The 18,726-nt window shown below is 39.3% G+C and overlaps 1 protein-coding gene across 2 annotated transcripts in view; it reads left to right on the top strand.

Annotated features, from left to right (window-relative positions):
- Window positions 1-18,320, top strand: part of wdr17 (WD repeat domain 17) — a 43,823-nt gene extending 25,503 nt beyond the window's left edge. The window contains exons 10-32 of one of the 2 annotated variants that reach the window (XM_037092645.1): window positions 285-376; window positions 695-777; window positions 912-998; window positions 1,108-1,272; window positions 2,413-2,528; window positions 5,739-5,825; window positions 6,047-6,196; window positions 6,283-6,413; window positions 7,667-7,792; window positions 9,020-9,175; window positions 9,788-9,852; window positions 10,354-10,486; window positions 10,716-10,804; window positions 10,991-11,090; window positions 11,230-11,369; window positions 12,245-12,356; window positions 12,479-12,620; window positions 13,375-13,477; window positions 13,632-13,733; window positions 14,592-14,690; window positions 16,154-16,221; window positions 17,464-17,561; window positions 17,648-18,320. In XM_037092645.1, coding sequence (XP_036948540.1) covers window positions 285-376; window positions 695-777; window positions 912-998; window positions 1,108-1,272; window positions 2,413-2,528; window positions 5,739-5,825; window positions 6,047-6,196; window positions 6,283-6,413; window positions 7,667-7,792; window positions 9,020-9,175; window positions 9,788-9,852; window positions 10,354-10,486; window positions 10,716-10,804; window positions 10,991-11,090; window positions 11,230-11,369; window positions 12,245-12,356; window positions 12,479-12,620; window positions 13,375-13,477; window positions 13,632-13,733; window positions 14,592-14,690; window positions 16,154-16,221; window positions 17,464-17,561; window positions 17,648-17,767 — 2,564 coding nt within the window. In that variant the 3' untranslated portion in view covers window positions 17,768-18,320. Of the gene's footprint in view, window positions 1-284; window positions 377-694; window positions 778-911; window positions 999-1,107; window positions 1,273-2,412; window positions 2,529-5,738; window positions 5,826-6,046; window positions 6,197-6,282; window positions 6,414-7,666; window positions 7,793-9,019; window positions 9,176-9,787; window positions 9,853-10,353; window positions 10,487-10,715; window positions 10,805-10,990; window positions 11,091-11,229; window positions 11,370-12,244; window positions 12,357-12,478; window positions 12,621-13,374; window positions 13,478-13,631; window positions 13,734-14,591; window positions 14,691-16,153; window positions 16,222-17,463; window positions 17,562-17,647 lie in introns of those variants that run through there. The other variant, XM_037092650.1, reaches the window with a different exon arrangement.
- The last annotated feature ends 406 nt before the right edge of the window (window positions 18,321-18,726 follow it).

Raw genomic sequence — 18,726 nt, 5'->3', positions numbered from 1 at the left:
AACTAAGATGAGAACTTTTAGGGGGCCGCCCAAAAAATGAGCGATGTATATTTATGATATTTTTAGAATTCAAAATGCAGGTTTAAATTGCAAAATGTATTGTAGGCTAACCCTAACCCTCATCTTAAGGTGCTGGAAATGCTTGAAAATACTTAAAACATCTTTTATTGTGACACAACCTGGTCAGGTACATTGTAAAAAATGCGTCCCATCCCAGCAACAACATCTCAGTAAAGTGTATCATCATGTGAAACTTGACCTGTCTGTCGGTTTGTGTTTTGAAGGAGACCTGAACTGCATTGCAGGGGCGACATCTCGTAATGGAGCGTTCATCTGGGACGTCAGGAAAGGAAAGATCATCACTCGCTTTAATGAGGTTACTTTGACCATCAGTCCAAACTCTCTGTTACACTAAATCTTTGTGAAAATCACCAGTGTAGCACTGAGCTCAATCAGAGTATGAGCTAAAATGTAGCTGTTGTCACTATGTTTTTTATACTGTCAGTTTAAAATAATCAAATTGTTGTTTTCATACCAATTAGAGAAACGGGGCCTTTAAGTGTTTCTCCAAAATGTTTTGTGGACTACGAAACTTCACCTGACTTTTCATCTACAAGGGGGGAGGAGATAATTTTCATAATAATTAAAATTTTTGGGTGACTCTAAAAATGTGCACCTCTCTGTCATCCCCCAGCATGGTAAGAATGGTATATTCTGTATATCGTGGAGCCATAAAGATTCCAAGAGGATTGCTACCTGTAGTGGAGATGGATTCTGGTAAGCTCTCATCTTCTCTACTTTGTAATTGAGTTTGTTCTATTTTAAAGGAAAACACAATATGTGTTCTTTATAGAGAGTCTTGGATTTTTTTAATTTATTTTAAAAAAAATTTTTTATTGTACTGACAACAGTATCATCCGGACCATTGATGGTAAAATTCTTCACAAGTACAAACATCCTGCTGCTGTATTTGGATGTGACTGGAGCCAAAACAACAAGTAAGACCTCAACACAAACACACAAAATAAAAGTGTTGTGTCATCTGGTAGTTGCTCACACATGGCCACAGTTTTATGCATAACCTCCTGCCTTTCTCGTTCCCTGTAGGGATATGATCGCGACAGGCTGTGAGGATAAGAATGTCCGTGTGTACTACCTGGCCACCAGCTCTGATCAGCCTCTGAAGGTCTTCAGTGGGCACTTGGCTAAAGTATTCCATGTTCGCTGGTCTCCTCTCAGAGAGGGGATACTATGTTCTGGATCAGATGACGGGTGAGTGCAGACACAGAGGGCTAGAGCAATGCAGGCTGGTCAAGATGAGATGGACATTGGGCCTCATTCATGTGCCATTCTTACAAACAAATATGTACTCGTAATCCTACGAACACTCAGGAGTACTCGAATGCACATTTCACTGCCGACATGTTGGCATGGTTGTGTTTTTTTCTCTTGTGCAGTTCAATGAAATACAATATTACAGTGATAATTCTGTCATTTATTTATTCATTTCATATTTTTGGTAATTTACAGAGAATTTAAAATTTTGAAATAAATTAAATGTGCCACTGATTTAACATTAATCAAGTCAATTGGAAATCAATCCATCAATTAGTAACCTGGCACGCACTCTCAATTTATGAGGAGGTGGCATTCATCAATGTAGGAACACAGCTGCTAACAATTCTGAGGCTTACGAACGCGTTGATGAATCTGACGTAGGGTTTTCTTAAGGAATCTCTTAAGAAACAATCTAAGAAGATTTTTAAAAAGATATTGGTGAATGAGGCCCATTGTGTTTTAACAGCCTGTAGGAATTTATTGGCATTTATGAAGCATGTAATGTATATCTTCTCAAAGACTTAATGGATTGGAACTCTGCAGTGAGTTTGGAACATTTCGTGATGAGAAAGATCCTAAGTCTCTTTTCATTGCTACTGTAAATCAGTGTTCAGTTTTTTGAGGACAACATGTGCACATGCTAGCTAGATCAAGACCATTATGATATGAGGTGGTGGTGCTCTTAGATAGATATATAGATGACTGTATTAATCCCTGAGGGGAAATTAGGTCATCATAGCAGCACATACAATCAAAATATACGGGCAAAGATAGAAACAATAAGAAACAATAAAGTACTATATACAATATGCAAAAAACAATAAAGTACTATATACAGTAAAATGTGTAAGAGTTAAAAAACTAGATAAAATACTGAGGTAAATGCAATAAAATGCTGAGGTAAGTTGCAGGAGAATAAGGTGCAGGGGGTGCCAGAATAAACAACAAATGAAAGTTCCTTGTAGCTGGTTTAATATACATGCAGATTATATGGTTTAAAAAAAACATGCATTTGTCCTTGAGGTCATCATTTCAAATTAATTAAAAAAATATTCTGTGTGTCTGCCTGTACAGTACCGTTCGTATATGGGACTACACACAGGATGCATGTATCAATGTGCTGGGTGGTCATAAAGCTCCAGTCAGAGGCTTGATGTGGAACACAGAGGTTCCCTACCTGCTCATTTCAGGTAATGCCACAACATGTACTGTTTGACATCTTTGTGATCAGCACCTCATCATTGTCTATACTGTTGAGCAACACTGTTGTGCTCTTGTTTGTCTATCCAATGAATTCCACACAGGCCAACGGATAATTGAAAAACTGCTGTTGTGTGAATATACTGTACACTGACATCTTTGATTTCCAGTGACATAACAGCTGTCATCATTTTTACAATGCCTCGCAAAGTAACAGAGCACAGAGAAAGTGACCTCCATGTCTATGATGTGGATGGGTTTGAGGTTTATCTGTAGTACCGACTGGCTCTCTAAAATTGTATAAGAGAGCTGCATGAAGGGAACTAGAAAGCCAGTAGCTCTGCTGTCAGTGATTTTATCACAGTTGCCTGATGCTAAGAAAGAAGGTGCCTACATCTGAAATGTTGTTATACATATCAGTACTCTTTGATAACCTCTATAAAATGCAATGTAACATTTGATAAAGAAATTACTAAGTAATGACTTACAGTGATTTAAAAGTTACACTCTTATTGCTGTGAGGGTCGCGGGATGTTGCCACTTTTTTCCCCCTAAGGAGTTGCGGGGCTTACTGGGGCCAAATCCAGTTCACTCGATGGGCGTAGGCCAGGGTACATCCTGGATGAGTCACCAGCTCATCGCAGGACCCTTAATGATGGCGGTGGCTGCCATCAGCAGAAAGAAAACGGAATGGAACCGAACTCTTATTGCTCCCACTGTCTGTCCCTCTTTAGTAACATCTAATGACAGCTGTAGGAAACTGCAACGACTTCTCTGTAATCATTAGTGTTAACAGCAAATTATACTCAAAAAGGGATTCTTGGGAGACCTTTACCCCCACATTATAGCAGTGTTTCCTACATGTATCTTACATCATAACACTAGTCCACACCTTACTGCATACAAATTCTTTCAGAGACATGGTAATCAAACTGGTCACAGCTAGAGATACTGGGCTTCACATACAGCATTTCATGGATGTACTTACCTCCTTTTTAACCTGATTTGAGACTGATGACAAGAGAAGGCACAGCTACAGAATTTGTGGATGTTTGTACAGCCCTAGTTTAAGTAAGGGATAATGCCTGACGAGGGTCTTCGCGGAGGCAACCGGTTCTTAGGTCTCTGTGTCGTCCATTAACTCCTGTTTATGGACACCTCGAAGGGCATTATCCCGCTTATACCATGGTCACTTGCCAAAGAAAATAAATTAAGACGCCTGATGGTTTGACTAGAACCTGGAACAATCATTTACCTCCCGTAAGGTTCTTATGCAACGGAAGCGGTGTTCACCCCTCCAGTAAATAGGATGGACCATAGATACAACTTGGCAACGGGAGATATTCTAGTCTGCTGAGCGATGACCCAGAAAGCTAACGCTATGCTAGCAAGATTCAAAGTCAATAATATTTAGTATGGTTAACAAACAGTAAATATAATTGACAGCATGCTAGCTAACAAAACCAGCTAGCTAACCAGTCATGTCATGGTCCACAAATCAATATCAAGATTTTCACGAATAAATGATTGGCCGTGTGTAACGTTACTGTGGCCTCAGCCTTAAGTAGAGCGCTGAACAGCGAACGGGATGTGAGCTTATTCACGTAAGTTTAGAGGGGAAGTGTACTTTCTGCACATTGTGTATTACAGTAGCCAGCCTGTGGTTTTCAGAGGATACTGAAGGACTGACGACTGCACTCAGTGTTGGAAATAAAATATTCAGATTTGATATGCCAGCTATCACATTGATTTACAGCGGTGAACAGTCACTTTGACTGGAACTACTTAGTAGGTGTCCATATATCAGGGGTTAATGGACACCCTGCAGCCAATCAGAATCGAGTATTCCCCAGACCATGGTATAAAAAAGGTTAAATACTGTGTGAAAAAAGAAATTAAAATTAAACAGGATGTAATCATTCAAGAACTGTCTTGACTGACTACAGCACTACAAAGTGATTTGGATTACAGGTAGTCATCGCCTTTACTTAATCATGTGTTGAACCTTGTTTTTGCATGACTGAGCCTTTTGAGGATGCTCCGTTTGTACCCAAACATGATAATATCACCTGTCACCAATGAACCTGTGGAATGTTCCAAACAAGTGTTTTTGGAGCATTCCACAACTTCTGTTATTTTTTCTTCTGTTGTTGCTCGTCTTTCAACATATTTGAAACATGTTGCCTTATCAAATTTAGAGTAAAAAAAAATCTCTAAAGTTGTTGAGATAAAACATTAAACAGATATATTGTCTTTGTACTGTTTTCAGTTGAGTTTATATAAAAAATGATTAGTGTGGAGCCCCTGGCATGACATGGTCAAAAAAAAATTGTGGCCACAATATAGCTTAATGTGCGCACAAAATACCAATTCTTGGCCACGAAAAAATAATTTGTAATACTTTGTAATACTGTAATACTGTTGTAATACTAATCGAGCGCACCTTCTCTAGAAACTGCAATGGCCTACGTAATGTCCATAAGGTGAGTGTCTTTTCTTATTCTGTAGTAAACTCATTTGTGTGCAGCAGCTCCTGCAAACACAAATGAGTTTATGAGTTTACTACAGATTAGCACAACAAAACAAAGGATGAGGATAGAAAGTCAGGTGAGATGTCAGCAGATAGGCTACCTCGTGTAACAAAGTATCAATCATTGCCCTAATTAAATTACTGCTTAATTGCGGGATAACAAGATATTGACTAGAACAGAATAAGAAAAGACCCTCACCTTAAGGACATCATGTAGGCTATTGCAGGTTCTAGAGAAGGTGCACTTGATTTGCTTACCCAGCTGTCCAGGAATCATTTTAATATTATTAATCAGTATTTTGTGTGCACATTATACCTACTTTGTGGCCACACATTAGTATTTCGTGCGCACGTTATAGCTATATTGTGACCACAATTTAATTTAATTTTGACCATGTCATGTCTGGGGCTCCGTAGATTAGCATAGAGCTGATAATAATACAAATAATTGTAACATTAAAACAATAATACAAATTTGATGGCACTTAAGAAAGGCCATTTTTCCGTTTTTTGATTCACAGTCCAGTTCTATATGTGATGTATGGTATTGTACTTTAGGTTGCTGGCCCTTTGGCAGGTTTATGGTGTAGAATAGACTGCACATTAAAGTGATGGGGCTGTACTGTCAGACTATGTTGCATTGACGTTGTAAAATGTTGTGTTTTTGTAGGTTCTTGGGATTATACAATCCGAGTGTGGGACACAAGAGATGGAACATGTCTAGATACAGTCTATGACCACGGAGCTGATGTCTATGGTAACACAGAGTCATAGAACCAAACAAACTATGAAACTATCATTACTGCTGATATATGTCGGGTGGTCACCTACAGTGTGTGATGAATGGCCTTGTAAAAAGGCAACAAAATGTTCCATGAAGTGTTGTACAGTCAAATTTAACATACAGTAAACACATTTTGTTTTATGTACCTGAGCCCTCTAAATGCTGTACTTACAAGTCTGTGTACGTGTCTGTAGGTTTGACATGTCATCAGAGTCGTCCGTTCACCATGGCCAGCTGTAGCAGAGACAGCACAGTGAGGCTGTGGTCTCTCACACCCCTCATCTCTCCACTGCTGCTGAACATCCTCACTGAGCAGCCTTGGGAAAAGATCATAGGAAACACAGGTGAGAACCACTCCTCATGTCTTGTATTTCATAGTACTCTGTTCTGAAACCTCATTTAAAGCATGCTGGCTATGTGCTTTCTGCAGACACAGCGATGGTTCCTGGCTCACCGCCGCTGCTCTGTGGGAAAGTGTCCCGAGACATCAAGCAGGAGTTGGATAAACTGAGCATAGACATCAGGGCCAAGAAACTGCGCTGGTTTTCTGAATGCTTTTCGGTAACTATGTTCTGAATTATCATTTATTATTGCTGATGTTAAAGGGCATCTACTACTACTGCCTTTCTGCATCGAGTGATGTCCATGTTTTGCTCCATCGACGGTAATATGTCGTGGTTTCTCTCTTGTGGCAAATGTCACAACTTCAGGCTTTTATTTTCTTGTAAAATCTCAGAGCATATAAAATTGTTAATAAGTAATAATAGATAAGGCATTTTTAAGCTTACATGTCTCCGATATATTAGCAATGCAGCTTTCTTAATGTTCACTTGAAAGGCGCTCTCATAGCTAAGAACAAACTGTATGTGTATCAATTGTGAGATTGAGGTTAACTGACATTACTGCAGTAATATTACACATTGTCCCTAGCCTAGAGTTCAACCACAAGTGCAGCTCTGTTGATTCTGCATGCGGCTCACGTTAAATGTTTAACTTCTGAATGTCATTTAAAGGTGATTCAGCAGATGGCTCTCTCCTGCACACTAGTTCGCGTTTGTTTAAAGGAAATGTACATTAAACACAGAGATTAGAAGAGAAAAGATAAAGCTTGATACTGCTGTAAATATTTTTTCTGATGAATAGGATAATAGGTTACAATAACAAATGCTTTTATTTTGAACTATGAATGTGTTGTGTTGTCTTCTGCCAGTGTAGCGTTTAGACATTAGTTGCTAAAAAAGAATGTTATTGTTGCTAAGTAACGGATCTGTTTTTCTCGTTTCTTTTTTCACCTTGTACTTTTATGTCGCTGTTGTTGTTTTTCCTTGCTTGTAACAGTTTTTCCGTGTTTAAATCAGTAAATATGATCGGCTTGAATGAGAAATGGCAGTGAACATAATTTTTAAGAAGCTCCAACACTTTTGAAACAACAGATACAGTTCCTCTCCACTAAAACGACATGTAGAAATCATTCTGTTGATAGAACTGTATTGTGTTACACCACCATCCATCCTCACAATACGTTGCGGGTGGATGGATCCACCCATTGAATTTTTAGGTTTGATTTGAACTAGAAATGCTCAACACAATGTGTACAAGTGCATTCCCAACCATCTCTCCTAGATCACTTTATGTCTTTAAATCTTTGTCAACATTGATCGCTGCATGTGGTGGAACACTGCATCCACAGCAACAATAACAGAGCCTTTAACAAGGTATTGCATGTTGTAGATCAGTTTAATGGGTCTAACTCAGATCCTGTGTGTTCTCTGTTTGTTTCTGAATACATCTGTGTATGCCTTATCCTGCACCAGCCTCCAGGAGGCAGCAGTAACGTGTGGGACTTGGTGTCAGTCATCAATGGCCAGGATGACTCACTGCTACCAGCCAGCTACAGCAAAGGAGTGATGCACATGAAACACCTGCTCAAGTTTAAAACGGTACGTAGCTCTTATACAGATCATCATGAGAGAGCTCACTGTGAACTAAGGTTTGCAGCAGACACTGAGGCAAAGAAGTGTATTTCAGAGTTCTGTATTTCACTTAAGGAGCAGTGCATACATTTGCAAATAACCTGACTTTAGTGTGAGCATCAAGCAGTGATGTTACAAACACAGAGTCCACCCCACCTCATCCAGCCGTAATCCTGCGCTCTGTCGGCTCTGAACACAGCTTGATCCTGGATGTTGTGGAGGGGACAGGTCTGGCCAGCTGGAGTCCCATTTTCTCCATTTCCTTCTCCTGGGACTAAACATTAGCCATGAGCAGCCTCAAACCAAGCTGGATTAGCATGGCTTCCATCTCAAATCTCTTTCTTCTCCTCTCAGAGGTGTTGAAAGGTGCCATGAGCAGTGATCATCTCAAAGTCTGCTGCTTTCTTCTCCAGTGTTGTTAGATTAAATTCTGTCATAGGTATACTTGTTTTCAGCAGTAAAGATGAAAAAACAAAAGACCCTAACCCTGACCCTGACAAACCTCTGCAGAGTAATCTGGCCAGAAATAAGAACAAGCATGTTGCAAAATATATGTTTTTAAAGTATTTTTGGGGGATGTCTCGATCAGGTTTTTTTGCCCCGATCCTGATCTGAGTCCTTTAATATTTAGTAAATGCCGATACGGAGTCCTGGTCCGATGCGTAGCCTTAACTAATATTTTCCTGGATAATCCAGCTGCATTTGGAAAAAAGCACCTGCATCCAAGCTCTTCCTTAATAGGTTTTTTATTTTGTTGAAACAAAATATTTCATATGGCTCTTTCTTATTCTGTATATGCTGTTGCAACATTGGCTTACCACCTTCCTTGTGTTAGCAGGTGAGTCTGTGACACTGCACTGTGTCAGCAGATCCTCGAGTACAGCCAGCTGAAGTATGCGGGCCGTCATCCATTGTTATTTTTCATATTCCTTACGTTGTCACACAGAATGACGTAGATGTGTACATTACTACATTCGGCCCACACTGATTAAAAACTATGCTGATACTGTTCATGTCCACCTCTACAACAAACATGCTGACTGCTGGTTGTTATACCACCTACCCACCAACTGCAGGTGGAATATGGCTTTCTAGTCAACCCTTTTTCACAGACTAACTAGTTCTATTCAACCAAAGTCCATTTTGAATATTTGCCCTCACTTTTATTTCATCCTCTTGTTCTATTTCTTTCAGTCTGAAGCACAGGAGCTCACTATAGTCAAGATGTCTAAATTTGGAGGGGGTATTGGAGCTCCAAGTAAAGAGGAGAGGCTGAAAGAAGCAGCAGACATCCATCTGAGACTGGGACAGATTCAACGTTACTGTGAACTAATGGTGGAGCTGGGACAGGTGCAGAGAGTGTGTGTGTGTGTGTATGCATGTGTGTTTGTTTTAATACTAATTTTTCTAGCAAGAAAGTGCATGACTCAATACTAGCGATCCTGTCTGTGGCTAATTCAATATTTAACATGTTCTTTAATGATTGACTCTCATGGTCATGTGGTTTAAAATATCACAAGTGTGACATTGGCAGGCTCCACCTTAGTCCCTTTTTGCTCTTACTATGCAAGGAAAAAACTGAGCAAAGGAAAAACAAATGCACAAAGGCTGGTCTCCTAGCAGTCATTAAAACACTGTTGTTTCTGATGTCTGGGCCTTTGTTTTGTCTCAGTAATCATGGAGCCAATGAAACCAGCAAAATGCTATGCTTGTCACAATGGAAACCCAGGTACCTGCAAGTGGCAGCTGGAAGTGAAAGAAGATGAAAAGATGACAATGGTCTGTTATTGTGGATTGCTCACAGAGGGTTACAGCAGGGGCAGACAGACAGCTGCATACATGTGACATGTGGTCACAGTTGTGGTTCCAATGATTCTAAGAAAACAGTGGTTATGAAATTAATAAAAGATTATATATTGATAATGTCATTAGATTAATAGTGAATGGATCTCTCTCTTTCAGTGGGAGAAAGCATTATCTGTAGCACCAGGAGTGTCCATGAAGTACTGGGAGAAACTCATGCAGAGGTAAGTCATGTTGAAGAGCTGAACCAAACCATACTACACTTCACAGATCGAGAATTATTACCAGTGTTGTGAAAGTCATACTTAGTAAAAGTAAAGATATGGTGTTACAATATAACTTTAGTGAAAGTGAAAGTCAACCACGCACATAGAACATCAGTAAAAGTTTTTAAGTATAAATGTAATCAAGTTTCAAAAGTAATTATGTGACAATAAATGTACTGGAGTATCAGAATTTGGTTGTTAATTATTGGCTCCGATATTCATATTCAGAATGTTTCTAATCATCATAATCATGATGTTTTCCAACTGTTAATGGAATGTTTTGATTAAAAATGTGCTCACATGACGTCAGTAAATTAAGTTGCACTCCACGACTGGTTCTTACATAGCTTAAGTTTAATGTTTAACGTTCTAGTATGAAAGTATAATAATTATCATATGATGAATATAGAAATACAAATATTGAATGGAATATGTAATGTAAATATGCTCATGTTGCAGGAGAGCTGACCAGCTAATGGCTGAGGACAATGATGATGCTATCCCATACTGTGTCGCCACAGGAGACATAAAAAAACTTGTAACTTTCTTCACTGGCAGAGGACAACTGCTGGAAGCCTTAATAATAGCACAGGTACACACTTTGACAGGGGACATACACTGATGGAGTCACAGAAGCTTTCTTTAGGGGCAGATGGATGCTACATTTTGAATGAATAGTTACATGATGTGTGCATGAGGAGGAGGGGTGAAGGAATATGTAACAGGAGGCAAAGGCAGAGAGAAGTACTTGAATATTGTTGATGGTTGTGATAATATTGATCAAAAATATAAAAAATGATTCTAATATTCTTTTGTTTTAGGGAGCATGTGAAGGCAACATTCGTGCACCTCAAAGTTCTCCAGTCAACCACATGACAAATGATGTGGATAACAGACAAAGATACCAGAGGTTGAGCACACACACACACACACACACACACACACACACGCACACACACACACGCACGCACGCGTGCGCACACACACACACACATTTTAGGTTCATGTTGCTCCTTTTTCTAGTGAATCCCAGAATATTGGTGAGTTGATGTATTTGTTCACAGTCCCTGGCTCTATCTGCTCTTCTTCTGTCCAGTCTCCTCCATAAGGTGTGTAAGGAACTGGCTGAGTGGTACTTTCAGGAAGGATACTCTGTCCTGGCAGCATGCTGCCACCTAGCTGTGGACAACATTAAGGTACACACCACACACACGTCATCGTTAGTTATGCACAATAGTCTCAGATGTCTCCACTTTGTCATTACTGTTCATTAATGATAATAAGAAGAAGAAAAAATGACCTAATTCAAGTGTGTATGTGCATGTTATGTTTTAGTTAGCCATGTCTAGTCTGATCCGAGGTAATGAGCTGGAGTTGGCTGCCTGTGTGGGTCTCGTCCTAGGAGAGGCAGCCAGTCAGAGCACCACATACTGCCTTGAACTTTTGGCAAAGAAGTACATGACCACACCTACATGGTATGTTTCCGTCCATGAACATCCAGTCAGGGAATATTCTATTATTGTTTTGGAAACTTTGAAAGTAAATCACCTAACACAGGTCGAATTTTGGCTTCTATTTTTTACTTTAAAAACTTGCTTTTCCTAGTTTTAATTACTTTGATTCTGATCTCTTCATGTTGCAAACCCTACTATAAATGTGCTCATGTACAGTGGGCACATGTACATTGGGAACATGGGTGGCTGTAGCTCAGGGTACAGCCAGCGTCTTCTTGTTATCGGATGGTCGCTGGTTTGATTCCCCTGGTCTGCATGTATGTGTATGATGCATGTTTGAATTACTGTAAGTTGCTTTGGATAAAAGAGTCTGCTAAATGTAAATGTAAAGCTGGCTGATAATCAGCTTGATATGATAAGTTAACTGAGACTGCCATCATTTGGTTTGGTGTTGGTGACTGTAGAGATATATTTACGAACTATTTTTGACTTTGCATCATGGCACATGATTGTGGAAAGTGGTGCATGTGAATCTCAGCAGGCTCATAATCTTTTGCCAAATGCACTATAACACTGATACCGGTGTATTTTCTGGGATGTTATAACTTGTCACTGAAAATGTCTCATCTAGGCTGAAAGAACCTTAGCAGGTCCACAGTCTGCTTTGGCAAATACTGCAACCACTGCTTAAGTTTCTTTTCTCAAACTTTAGGGTGAAACACTGTTGCCAACTCATATTCTTTGTTGTTTTACTTCATCACTTAAGTGACTGCAGATGAGCGAGGAGCTACTATTAAAGAGGAGCTAGGGTTTAAGTGCACAGCTATACATCTACAGTGGCTGCTTGAGGTGTTGTCTGTGCAAAGCACTTATATCTTTACCATGTCTACATTTAGGGAGCTCTCAGCTGACCTACTGCAAATGATTCCTGACAACCACATTTTATTGGCTAAGCTGTGTGCATTTTACCCAGGAAGTACAGCGGATATCAACCAGTTACATGAAAGGGTGAGTAGGTTATCATTAAGTTAAATCTAAGACATGGACTGGTAAAACTATGTATGATGTTGATGATATTATCAATTACGATGATTGTAGTGACAATGATTACGTGTTGTTTGTCATCCAAGTGTGGTCTCCCTTCATTAGAGGAGTGTAAGGCCCTGGCAGAAGCAGCCATGTGTGAAGGAGATTTGTTTTCAGCAGTTAAATTCCACCTGCTGAGCTCTGAACCCGAGAACTCCCTGCAGATAGGGATCGATCACGTCAAAGGTAGTGACAACTTCATTGTGTCTGTGTGTGGTTAGCTAAAGTAATATCTGCACATTTAAGTAAGTTATTGATCCCCATCAATCCTTAGCAAAAAAATATTTCGAAAACTAAACGTTTTGATTCTGTTTCCTCTGGAGAGATTCCTCTGTCACAGTCATAAACACTTAATATAATAAGAGTTACCCTTTATTGATTAACACTAAGGCATTACAATAGATTTTTAGTTCTGCATTATTATAGAAATATTGATCTCATTTGTAAACCCTACATGCATTTTTGGCTATGGTCACCAGGAAGTTCAGTGAGCTCCCTGAACCAATGCAAATTGTGCCTGTGCTCACCCCACAATGAATGTACATCATGACTGTTAACATTCTGACACCCTGTCAGTGTTGGTGTGATTAAAAACAAGATTTTTCTAACACGGTTATCAAATTAGATTCTTAAAATATACTTTTTTGTTAAATTTTTTATCAGTATTATACAATTTAGCCATAGACACGAGTGCAGTTAAAGCATGAATCTGTGAGCTACATTTCAAAATGCACTTTTAAATCAATAAGATGTAAAAATGCAATGTATTACATTCAAAACATTCATACATACACTACACAGGTATACATCTTTTATGATAAAAAAAAGAAAAACAACTTCCTACTGCTTACATGTGCACTGCAAACTGTGTCAACAACATAAACATTTGCCAAATTCCTCAAAGCTTCGTAAAACGCTCTTTCATTTTCCTGCTCACCAGAACAGCTGACTGGATCTGATTGGACGGTGGATAGTGTTCAGCCAATCCTTGACCTGATGAGTTACATTAGAACTGACCGCCTTATCATGGCCAAGTTGACTGAGTAAGAAAAATTCTGACTTTAGGATTAATATTAATACTCATTTTATCCTTCCCCATTAAGCTTCCATACACTGTGTGTGTGTGTGTGTGTGTGTGTGTGTGTGTGTGTGTGTGTGTGTGTGTGTGTGTGTGTGTGTGTGTGTGTGTGTGTGTAGAAGTCGCAGTGAGCTGTTGATCCTGTGTGGTTATATTGGAGGTCTGCTGGCCATTAGAAGACAGTACTCCAGCATCGTACCTGCACTCTACGAATACACCAGGTGGGCAACTTGGTGTGCTAATTTTTTTTACATGAACTAAACTTAAACTCTGAAATACAGCATCTCTGAGGTGTTTTAAATGTGTCAAGGTGGTGCTAATTTAAAACCTTCAGTATATTTTCTTCAGATTGGTCTGTGGTCTGTCACCAAGTTTATGAGTAGTTTATTCTAATCGCATAGGACTGATCAGATGACTGTGACTACATATCTAAAGACAGATCATCAATATTTCTATTTTATTGTATTATATTTTTATTCTACTGTTTATCATATGTATGCAGTAAGAATAACATACCATGTAAGGTACAGCTGTAACTTTGTCAGATGATGTGTCGCTTTCCTCTTACCTGTGTAACCAGTTTAATGCACATGGTGTTGTACACACATTAGCCATCAGATCAACTTAATGATTAGTAGATACTTAAGTTCTATGACTTTTAATCACTGTGCACCAAAGTTGAAATGTAACATCCAAATAGATATAGATGTTGGATGGATGGTTCTCCAGATGTGTGAAGAACAGACAGACAGACAGTCCTATCTTTATTTTTGCTGTTTTGAGACTTTGTTAGTGAAATGTCAAATATCAGTTGAAATTAACATTAACATCACCTTACAGTGCATTAGTGTGATTAAATAGATAATGAGTCTGCAAGGACGAGTCGACCGTTGCTCTATGATTGAAATAGGGTTAGTGTTGAAGGAGGATTATTTAATGTAGGGCTCTGTATTTTCAATGATAATCTGATGCCTGATGACAATCTGCTCCTTCAACGGTTTTGCACTTGGGTAGTTGCCATAGTCAGTTTGACATTGGATTAATAATTTGTGAGTCATTCTAACTACTGTGTTTCTCAGTCAGTTGTTGAAGAGGAGGGAGGTGTGTGTTCCTCTTAAGATTGAGCAGCTGTCTGTGGAGTTGGATGCCTGGAGGGCCTGCACACAAAGTAACAGCAAGTAGGTCACACACACACACACACACACACACACACACACACACACACACACACACACACACACACACACACACACACACACACACACACACACCAATATTATATTGTTACAACTGAATGTTAATTATAACATCATTAAGTACAACAGTGTAAAAAAAAAAAAAACAGACAAATGAACACTAACCGCTGTGATAAGAGATTTAATAAGAAATAAGGAAGATGGTGACGTAACTGAACTTCCTCTTCATCTATTTACTGTAAATGATTCAATGATACTAAAGAGGCAGCTGGAGGAGAGGATGCTGTCACTGTCACGACTGTCTGCTTTATCATCATGCTCAGTCTCAGCTGACCAGTAGAGCCAAAAGCTACGGCCACAACGAGGCCTGTTACCATGGCAACACAGGAGAGGAGAGAGTCAAGCTGACTAGAGATACGTGAAGTGTAGCTTAATCACCTCTGGGGAGACAGATATGTCGTTCTGAGTGATGTTGCTGCCTGACTGACAGGTGTGGTGACTGAAGATAACCTCTTTTAGGTATCAATGACTTGTTGATGAGGAGAGACTGGATCGAGAGCTTTGGAGATATGTTAAAATCAGTCAAGACAGAGAAGCTAGAGTATCTTGCCAGAGAGCCATCAGACTTTATGTCTGTGTAGGAAACAAACTAAAAATGGCCAGAGTTAAACATATTTCTGCATTAAAATGTCTAACAACAACTGCACCCAATGTAGTTTCTTGAGTTCTGTTCTCATATTATCCTAAATGTTTCCAACAATCCAGACAAATCCACAAGTTTAGTTAAAGTAACAATGCATTTAATTTGTTCGCCTGTTGTTATTACTTCCAGGAGAGAGTCAGACAGTGAGAAAGGAAGTCAGAGAACGGGACCACACCAATGTGAATTTAATGTCAACCTCTGGTTATACTAAAGTACATGTCCCGTCTACCTGCAGGTCAATATTACAGGACATAAACACTCGACAATGGAGGTCACCTCCGTGGATTCAATGCTGCAGTCATATTGATAAACAGGACTGAAGATAAATCCACCCTTTAAAACCAAAAGTAAAAAAGTAATCTCTGAGCTTTCTTTGCATTGTTAAATGGCTCTGAATCAGAGCAGAATCTGATGTGACTCCAGGTGTTTATTCCTCTAGAAGGTCTGGATCTGCACCAACTCCCTCCTCCAGAGCTTGAGGCTCTGAGCAGCAGATCTACATCCTTTCCCAAAGAAGTATAGAAAGTGGCCCAGGGGATCAATGGGACCAGATATAGGCATTGTCTTTGCTGCTGACCACTTCTTTTCTTGTCAGAAATATGCTGTACACTCACACATTGAGCATAGATTTACATCTGTGTGCATACTATTATATGTCTATATGACTGGCATAACTCAAGTGACAGTAACTATTGTCATCACTACTATATCTCTACATTGTATCTCTGTCTGTTGTCAACAGTCCTCCATCAGAGTGTCAAAGAGAGGAGTTCAGCTGCCTAGAGAGGAGAGTCCAACCAACAGATGCCGGTAAATACAACAGTTGTAAACACAGTTTATCTTGGAAATTTATGGACATCAAACACTGCTCATGAAGCATATAGTAACGTTTGGTGTATATTTAATCCATCAGCAACTGAGACTGACTGAGATATTGAGTTAGTGATGGAATCAGCATCAGGAGTTGGAGGCAGTGAGCCCCAGGTGCTTTGGATGATAAAGAGTAAATCAGTATTGATTAGTGAGTGACTGCTAGGGGTGGCATGATTCCCCAAATCCTTGATTTGATTTTGATTTGAATGATTTTAAGGTCAAGGTTTAATTGTTATTTTAAAATATGGTCTACCCGTTGTAGTGAGTGATATAATCTCCATTATTTGCAGCATACCACACTGATGCCTTATTGTATTTTAATTATATCATATTATATTATATTATATCATATTATATTATATTATTTATATTATCATATATTATTTATATTATATTGTGTTACATTATATTATTATTTATTTTAATTAAATAGTTTCTTAACAATATAAACACAACAATAACTTGTTTCACCAGTCAATTGGAAACTAACTGTAAATAAAAGAAGAGAAGTCATTGAGGGTTACCTGCCATCTAGTGACTCTTTGTTGTAACTGCAGATGTGTAGAGCACACGCCACATTCTATTGTCGTACACAGTGAGACTACACACGTTTGTTGTGTTATTTTATACAACAGATGTACAATTTCCTCAGTTGTGGGTCACACAGCAGTGCAGGTCAAAGTCACCTCAGCCCACCTCACGCAGAGGCCAGCACATTTCCCCCTTGTTTTTAGACAGCAGGCGAGGCAGAAATAAGTGTACCCTCCGAGGCGGAAAATCAAAACAGACCCCCAATTTGCTGCCCTCTGTCTAAAACCACGGACCGAGCCGCCAAAAGGACGGGCAACATGGCAGCTTGGTGCTCTGTCTAAAAACGGCTCATGTCTGTTGTCACCCTGCTTTGACTAGCGACGCAGGCGGGAAGTGACAAACACGTCCGGACAAGTTCCTCGGTGCTAGAGGTACCGTGACGTGCCTCTGCCAAGTAGCCTACGGGACATTCAGTGGGCCAGATTTAAAATGCTTGCTCATTGAATTGCCACTCAGAATCTCAAAATTAATTGCGTTAATTTTTATAACGTGTTAATTTGCAATGTAATTAATTAATCTAATTAACGCGTTAAACTGACAGCCCTAATAATTTTCCATCATTAAACATACTTTCTTTCTCTCTCTCAGCTGCCTTAGTCTTATGTGGTGCTGATTATGTGACAGGCTCTAATCTGCCAAGCCACTCGGATGTTCAGCTGTCCTGTTTCACTGGACACAGAATACAGGTGTGTGTTTTGATTTTAATTAGTTTGTGTGTATCTAAACTGATAAAATTGGGACTACTTGTGACTTTCCTTCATTTAATGTGCAGGGTCCAGTGTTTTTGCTGGAGGACGGCAAATCAGCAATCTCTCTTAATGATGCTCTGATGTGGGCAAAAGTCAACCCTTTCTCCCCTCTGGGAACAGGACTCCGCATCAACCCCTTCTAACACACACACACACACACACACACACACACACACACACACACACACACACACACACACACAAAGAATGAGGACATTCCAAGGGAAGGGTTCACATATTGCAAGGACGGAAGGAAGGAAGGAAGAAACTAAAGCCAGAGAGTGAAGTGTCGTAATGGAAAAGTAAAAGAAAACTGGGCTGCAAATTACATTTTTGTTCATCAGTAAACTTTTTATAATTTACTGAGCCAACAGATGTGCAGACATCAAATATACAATATTTGTAATTCGGTGAGGATGATTTAGTTTCAAAACAGCTCATTGTTTTGGTAGCTTTTGACATTGGTTAGCTTAGTTGTTACGTGATGAGAAATGAGCAACATCAACTTCATGCTTATTTTTTGAAGAGGGATTTGTATTGAATGAGGTCTGTGATTTGTTTGGTAGGATTCCCTCTTTTCTCCAGGAACAATTTCTCAAAGTATGAGCATGTATATACAGGGTATAAATCTGAATGACTTTCTTGTCTTGTTGTAAAAACAGAAGATACTGGAATAAAGCAATCACTGCAGATTTATTGGAGACTTGACTGTGTTCCACCCATATTGCTACAAAACAGTAGCAACATAAATGCTACATTGCAGATGCATACAGTGCTAATATGCTTCAATAACAGCTACTTACAGTCAGCAGTATTCATGTTTTCATGAGTGGCAAACCCAAATAAAGTAACTTTATTAGCTTCAGCTAATATTGTTATATGTGAAACAGTGTATTGATTAAAGGAGCAGTCCGGCCTTTTAGGGACTATGCCTATTTATTAACTTGTTAGATAAAAGATTGAAACCAATCTTATATTTGTAAGCTAAATAGGACACTGGAGCCAGCAGAGGATTGGCTTAGGTCAGTTTAAAGACTGTAAACAGGGCAAACAGCTGGCATGGCTTTACTGTTCAAAGTTCATAAGCTCACTGTGTAGCACA

Source organism: Acanthopagrus latus, chromosome 1 (assembly GCF_904848185.1).
Source record: "Acanthopagrus latus isolate v.2019 chromosome 1, fAcaLat1.1, whole genome shotgun sequence".
Classification (NCBI taxonomy): domain Eukaryota; kingdom Metazoa; phylum Chordata; class Actinopteri; order Spariformes; family Sparidae; genus Acanthopagrus; species Acanthopagrus latus.
Note: the sequence above shows the minus strand (reverse complement) of the source record. Positions and strands in the feature narration are given on the sequence as shown.